Source organism: Microtus ochrogaster, unplaced genomic scaffold, assembly GCF_000317375.1.
Source record: "Microtus ochrogaster isolate Prairie Vole_2 unplaced genomic scaffold, MicOch1.0 UNK31, whole genome shotgun sequence".
Lineage (NCBI taxonomy): Eukaryota > Metazoa > Chordata > Mammalia > Rodentia > Cricetidae > Microtus > Microtus ochrogaster.
Window position 1 is genome coordinate 2,755,178 of NW_004949129.1, and position 7,189 is coordinate 2,762,366.

At 56.1% G+C, this 7,189-nt stretch overlaps 1 protein-coding gene across 1 annotated transcript; it reads left to right on the forward strand.

The window, feature by feature from the left end:
• The first annotated feature begins 397 nt into the window (after window positions 1-397).
• On the forward strand, window positions 398-2,292 carry Epop (elongin BC and polycomb repressive complex 2 associated protein). The gene has a single exon (XM_005368319.2). It carries the CDS (start codon window positions 413-415, stop codon window positions 1,532-1,534), a length of 1,122 nt encoding a protein of 373 aa, XP_005368376.1. The 5' UTR covers window positions 398-412; the 3' UTR covers window positions 1,535-2,292.
• Window positions 2,293-7,189: the final 4,897 nt, after the last annotated feature.

Consider the following 7,189-nt stretch of genomic DNA (forward strand, 5'->3'; position numbering starts at 1 on the left):
GGGGAAGAAAGAAGCCGAGAGGGCGGAAGGCGCCCTCCCCGCCGCTGGGCCCGGGCACCGGGCGCCGGGCCGGGGTCCTTCCCGCCGGCTGTGAGTGCCGGCCGCTTTGTTTGCCCCCGCCTCAGCGTTGAGGGGGGCTCGCCGGGAACGCGGCGGCAGGAAGCGCGACCGATTGCGCCGGGGACGCGCGGGGACCCAGGAGTCCGGCCGCCGCGAGGGCCGCGTGACGAGACCGCGGAGGGACCCGGAGCACCGCCGCGGGTCCCCGGTGGCGGGCCCGGGGCGCCCGTGAGCACAGGCCTCCCCGTCGACGGGGGGCGATGTTCCCCTGGCCCGCGGGCTCTTCGGGCCGCCGGGGCATCCCGCCGTTGGGACCAGGGCCCCCGCAGTGGGCGACCCCCAAGGCTGCTCCATGGAGACTCTGTGTCCTCCTCCCCGCCTGGCAGTGCCTGCGTCCCCGCGGGGGTCTCCCTGCTCGCCCACGCCCCGGAAACCGCGTCGGGGGACCCCGGAGTTCTCTCCGCTGTGCCTGCGTGCCCTCGCCTTCTGCGCCCTTGCCAAACCCCGGCCGTCCGCCCTGGGCCTGGGGCCTGGAGAGCTGGCGCCGCGGACCCCGGTGCTGCTGGGCCCCCCGGCCTCGCCATGCACCGGCGGCAGGGCCGTGGACAGTCTGAAGCACCTCGGGGGACAGGCCGGGCGACCGAGCGACGTGAGCTCCGCGGCCCGCGAGGATGCAGGAATCGCGGTGTGCCCAGGCGGCGAAGTAGAGGAAGAGGGCGGAGGCGGCTTCCCGCACTTCGGTTCTGGTTCCTGCGCACCTCCCGGTTGCTGCCCTGCTCCCCGGCGTCCTCGGGATTTTCCGACCAGCTCCGCCTGGTCCCCACCCAGGCCAGCCCCGAGTCTGGAGTTCCAGCCTGATGCAGCTAGCAGTCCGCCTCATGAGCCCAGCTCCCAGCCTCCTCCGCCACCTGCGGGCCTCTCCCCGGAACCTGCGTCTCCGGAGCAGCCTGTGCCGGCCTCGGCGGCTGCATCGGGTGGAGACCCTGCCCCGGCCGCGCCCGAGGCACCCGCGCTCAGCCCTTCGACGGCAGACGCAGCACCAGACGCGCCCAGTGATCTCCGCCAGGAACATTTCAATCGTCTGATCCGCCGCTCGAAACTTTGGTGTTATGCGAAGGGCTTCGCCCTGGACACTCCAAGTTTGCGCCGAGGGCCCGAGCGGCCGGCAGCCAAAGCCCGGGTAGCAGCCAAGAAACGCCGGCGGCCAGCGCCGCCTCCGCGCGGAGTGCAGCCCCGCCGGCCCGTCCCGACGCTCCCCACCTCGAGCACCTTTAGCCTCCTCGCCTGCTTTCCCTGTCCACCAGCCCTGGTGGTGGAGGAGGACGGAGACTTAGGGCCGGCTTCCTCGCTTCGCCTCCAGGGAGACGAAAAGCCTCCGCCTGCCCACCCGCTGTGGAGGTGGCAGATGGGAGGACCCGCTGTCCCCGAGCCCCCGGGCCTCAAATCCTGGTGGGTCAACTTGGAAGAACCCTGAGCTTTAGACCTCTTCTCCGGGTTGGGGCCCCGGGCAGTCTGAGGACTCCAGGAGGGAGCCTTGATTCTCAGATTTGTCTGTCTTTTTGCGTTTTATGGACTGTGTGCCGAGGAACCGCAAATGACAGTGATCTTCAAGCACCTGAGAGGTCGGGGTGATAGTCCCTCATCGCGACCAATGAACCAAGGGATGGCTTCCGGAAAAGCCTTAACTGTAGAAGGCTGCATGACCAGCTCCATCCCTGCCCTCTCAGCGGGCGACCCAGGGTCTTTATACCCCAGGGGAGCCAGGCGGCGACTGCCCAGAGACCAAAAGAAAGGGACGAGGGAAGGACCTTGGTGATGGACAAACCGGTTGTTTCCGCGTTTGAGGGCCAGTTCAGGGACGTGGGGTTGCTGTGGGGTGGGAAAGTGATTGACAACTCCCTGGGGGCATCCTCTACCCCCCACGGTTCAGACCTTTAACCCTTTACACCCCCTTTCCTGTTCCTAGTCCTCTCCCCAAGTTCAGGTGATTCTCCCGTTGATGAGAGCCTCAGTCTCAACCAGCAGGGTTGAGCAACTTTACCCTTTTGTCCAGTTTTTGGGGTTTCCCTTGCCATAAGGTTTGATGAGTGGAAGAGTCCTCCAGCCCCACTTCCCTCCTCCCTTAAAGAGGAGGGCAGAGGGCCTAGTTGTGTGGCCCAAGGCTGGTTTATCCTGGGGAACGGGCCAAAAATTCCCTGGGAAGATATTGGAAGGTGGAAGAAATCAATAAAATCAGACCAAACAAGTTGTCTTTCGAGGTACTCTCCCCCAGTTTATGGATGGGGTGGGTTGGAGTTAGAAGGCTACTCTGAATCCATCCTTCAGACCATCCTGACTCAGCCCTTTAACGAGGTGGGTGCAGGCCTTTGGCCTGAGGGCTTGGAGGGAACCTGGGCTGGGCGGGCTACCTTAAATGGTGGTTTTTTTTTAGCCTCAGGCATTTTGGGAGTTGTCAGGGATCTGATGGATCAGAAGGGGGCAGGGCCTGGGGATTAGGTTTGGGGTCAGAGGTTCTGTTTTGCAGAGAGGAGCTAGGCCTGGACCCTGCCCCAGTTAGGACTTCTTGAGTCAAGAAGAGTGGAGTGACTTTCTCTACCCTGGGAGATTGGGTTCAGGCGTGGGTGATGTACACAGGGTGGCAGGACTTTGAGATCTGCCTGTTACGGAGGGTCCTAAGTGGCCCTTGTGTCTACGCAAGTAACACCCCTCATCCCCAAAATTGGGCAAGGAAGAACAGTGACACTGGGAAGGACACTCCTTTTCTGTGAAGACACCCTGTAGAAAGTTTACGGTTTGCATAGCGCAAATCCTTAAGAAAAACTCTTTTGGACCTGGGAAGTGTTCTTAGAGCTGTCCCCCTTTCCCTGGGGGTGGGGAGGGGAGGGATGGGGTGGGTGGACACTTTGCCTCTCTTTTTCTTTAACATCTGGCCTTTATGAACCCTGCTGACCTCCCCTCCCCCCTCCAGCTGTGGCCTGGGGAGAGGTAGGAGAGTGCCTTCCATCCCTCTGGGGCTCCAGAATATCTGTCCGCTCCTCCCCCCGGGAATGAAAATGGGAAAGGAAAAGGCCAATTTGGGGAGCTGGCAGAAACACCCTGAAAAGAGGGTGACTGCGGGGAGAAGCTGGTGAGGCAGGTACCTATTTGTGGAGCAGTGTAATGGGCTTTGTGCCTTTTAACCTGCCTGGATCTGGAGGCCGAGAGCGCAGCCCTAGGAGCGCCGTCTCTGAGGGGAGGGGCAGGAAAGACCGGCGAGCTTGGCTCCCCTCCCCCCACTGGAAGGGCTCGTTCTCCACCTGACGCCTTTTGGCCAGACCAAGAATTCCCCTCGGAGCAAGGTTTAACTTGAAGACTCTAAGAGCTCCAGGCGTCCCTGGAAACTTCTAGACATTTTACAGAGTAGGGAGCAGGGTTTGGTTTCCGATCGACACAGCAAATGAGCACAGGGGTACAGGGGTGGAGTTTTAAAGCAGGGTTTTTTTTTTTTTTTTTTCTTTCATTCACGCTTGAACAGGACAAAATGACTGCGTAGGGGCTCTGCTTTTCCCCGAGGCGATAGGGGAGAGTCCCTGCAGTCCAGATTTTAACCGCCCTAGGCATTCCCTGCCTCCTATTCTGGAAGCTTCTATTCTCCTAAGGATGTTTGTCTTTAATTCAAACTCATTGTTTCCAACTGTTTTGAGACAGGATTTTACAGTGTAGCCCTAGACTAGGCTGAGCTGAAACTTGCTGTGATCCTCCTGCCTCTGCATCTTAAGTGCAGGGTCTGCAAGTGCATACCATTGACCCTGCAAGAGCCCCTTTTCTTACCACATCACAGGTTCTTGAAGGTTAGGACGGATCTTTGGGGATTCTGTCATTCGGTCCACTAAAGAACCATCCCAGAGAAAGGAAAGTGGCTGAGGAAACATGATTGCAGCATGGGCTGGGTTTGGGGTACACACAGATCCTCCCCAACTAGGACTGCAGCCTCGTACAGACAAAGGCCCTGCTCTCCCCCAGGCAGTGCATCGGAACCCCAGAAAGGGACAGGGACGTGAGCCCTGACATTTCTTCCCTGCTCCCTCCTTTCCAGTTTGGCAGGGTTGACAAGATCACAGGTCTTGGCTTCTTTTCCTTTTTTGGTTTGGTTTTTCAAGACAGGGTTTCTCTGTGTAGCCCTGGCTCTTCTGGAATTCCTCAGTAGACCAGGCTGGCCTGGGACTCAGAGATCTGCCTGCCTCTGCCTCCAAGTGCTGGGATTAAAAGTGTGCACCACCACCACCTGGCTAGGTCTTGACATCTTACCAAGATACTATTTATTTACTATTTATCGAGACAATAAATAACCCAGGCTGATGAACTCACTCTGTATAGTCAAAGCGGGCCTCGAGATGCTCATCTTCCTGCCTCCATCTCCTGGGGTTACAGAGGTAGGTGTTCTGCGACTTCCTGCTCCTTAGCTGGGTCTCTTAAGTCCGCTTTTGAGTCTCCAAAGGTTTCCACACTGAGCCTCTGGGTATCCCTCCCTCATCTCTGCAGGGTCCCAGACCATCCTCCTTTCCTCTCATCTTCCCCCTTTCCCTGGTTCTCTCAGCTGCCTCCAAGGCCTTTTTCCTTGCCCCTTAACCTATTTGCAGCCTGACTTCTGTCCCTGAGGCTCCTTTTGTGAGAGTCAGAGCATGACAGCCATACCGATATATCCAATAACCACTTCCTTTCCCAACCTCTGGGCTCCTGTGGCCTCTGACACTGCTGGACATGCCTGACACTGTCCTGGTGCACTCTCAAGGTCCCTTGTCTAGCTCCCTCTTACTTTCTCGGGTGTCTCCTGATGGGCAGTGGCGCCTTCCACCAGCTAAACTATTTACCAGGATGCTCTCTGTCCCTTGAGCCCCTCTCCTGAGCCTGGCTTCCCTATCTCCAGGTGGGCACTGGCAACTCCTCTTCCTGTTGTCCCTCCGCCCACAGCAGTCCTGGTTAAGTCTCTACCCTGGTTACTGTTTTCCGTTTCTCTGCATCACCTCCAGAAGACCTGACATCTCAGCTTCACAGGAACAATTCTCCCATCCCAACTGTTTCCAGATTGTACCTCACCACCCAAGCTCTATGTCACCCTCTCCTTTTTTCCTCCTTCCTTTTTTTTTTTTTTTTTTTTTTTTTAATTCGAGACAGGGTTTCGCTGTACAGCCCTGACAGTCTTGGAACTCACTCTAGACCATGCTGGCCTTGAACTCACAGAGATCCGCCTGCCTCTGTCTCCCGAGTGCTGGGATAAAAGGCATGCGCCACCACCGCCCGGCTCCCTCTCTTTCTTTCCTTCTCTTCTCTGGCAGGATCTTCGTGCTTCAGTCCCCTAAGCGTGGGATCACAGGGGTGCACCACCACTGCTGGTGCCTCCTGTAGCTCTTGCACGCACTTCTCTTCCAGCCTGCTCCCGTGCCTGCTCCTTGATCCCGTGCCCCCTCCCTGCTCCCTGCACCCTACGCTGCTGCTGTGGCAGCTCTGTCTGGATCCTGTATTTTCTCTGACTGGTCAATCAAGTTTTCTTCTTAGCTCCCTGGCTTTATTCAATGTAACCTCCAGTGGCCTGTCCTTTGGATCCCTGGGTTGTTTGTCCTTGACTCCCCTGTATAGCCTGGACTCCTGTACTTCATTTACACACTGTGGGATCTACCATGCTGAAGATCCTTCCTTCCCTATACACTCACTCCTTTATACTCGTTCTCCAAGGCCCATTTGAAAACGACATATTTCCATGGGATCTTTGATTCTCCAGTTGAATGTGACCTATGCCACACCTAGGTTAACTTTAGTGTGTGTGTGTGTGTGTGTGTGTGTGCACGCACACAGTCTCTTTCTGCCTCTCAAGCTGGGCATTAGTAACAAGGTTATAATCCTTGTGAGGTTGTCCTCACTCTCCCGTGTAGTCATTTTGTCTTTCTTGCTTTGTTTATGCTAGGACTTGGAGTCAGCACCCTGAACACAGAAGGCAGTTAGTGAATGCTTATTTGATGTTGACTGGGTATCTCAAGGCCCGCACCACAGAGTCGGGAGCAGCACTCTACCAGGGTGCAGTTCCACAGTTTCCCCACAAGATGCCACTATCTGCTAGTACCAGCAGGACACCGGCTGTGGTTTAAGCTGGTAAAGCAGAGATTAGTTTTCACAAGCAATTGAGCGTCTTGCCAAGCTGGCCCCTAGGCTAGGGCCTGAGCGATAATGATGACTTACCTGGCCTCTGCTCTCAAGGACTTGAGGCTGATGTCCATTATTTTGCTTTCTCAACAATAAACAGTATGACTCAGAGAGGCTAATTGACTTGCCTGAGGTCACACAGCCTGTGGAGGAGAGTTTATTCTTAGTATTCTTAGTTGGCCTGTTTTTCTCCTGATAGCTGCTGTCACACTTTGATGGCACTTGCAGGGAGCCAAGCTTTGTTCTAAGTGGTTTTGTTTTTTTGAGAAAGCATCTCACGATTTATCCCTAGCTAACTAGGAACTCTCTATGTAGACAAGGCTGGTTTGGAACTCACAGATCTGCCTGCCTGACTCTCAAGAGTTGGGATTAAAGGTGTGTGCCACTACACCTGGCTTATTTTAAGTATTTTCTCTCTCTCTCTCTCTGTCTCTCTCTCTCTCTCTCTCATGTGTGTGTGGGGGGCATGGATGCATGCCATGGTGCACAGACATGTGGAAGAAGTCAGTCTGTGCCTATGGCAGCACAGGAAAAGCAGGTCATGCTGGATGGCGGTGGTGCACGCCTTTAATCCCAGAACTCAGGAGGCAGAGGCAGGCGGATCTCTGTGAGTTTGAGTTCAGCCTGGTCTATAGAGCAAGTTCCAGGACAGGCTCTAAAGCTACACAGAAAAATCCTGACTGAAAAAGAAAAAGCAGGTCATGTGATCTCTTCACTAAGATGTGCTTGTCAACCCTGACCCTCTGAGCCTCAGCAATCCCTCCTAACCAGTGGAATTTGTGGCATGTGTAGTGGGTTGGTTACCTGGGTTGGTTAGTTTTTGCCAGCTTGACAGAATCTAGAGTCACCTGGGAGGAGAGAACCTCAGTTAAGGAAATGCCCAGGTCAGATTGGCTGGTGGCTTTGTCTATAAGAGGTTTTCTTGGTTGATGATTGACGGGGGGGGGGGGGG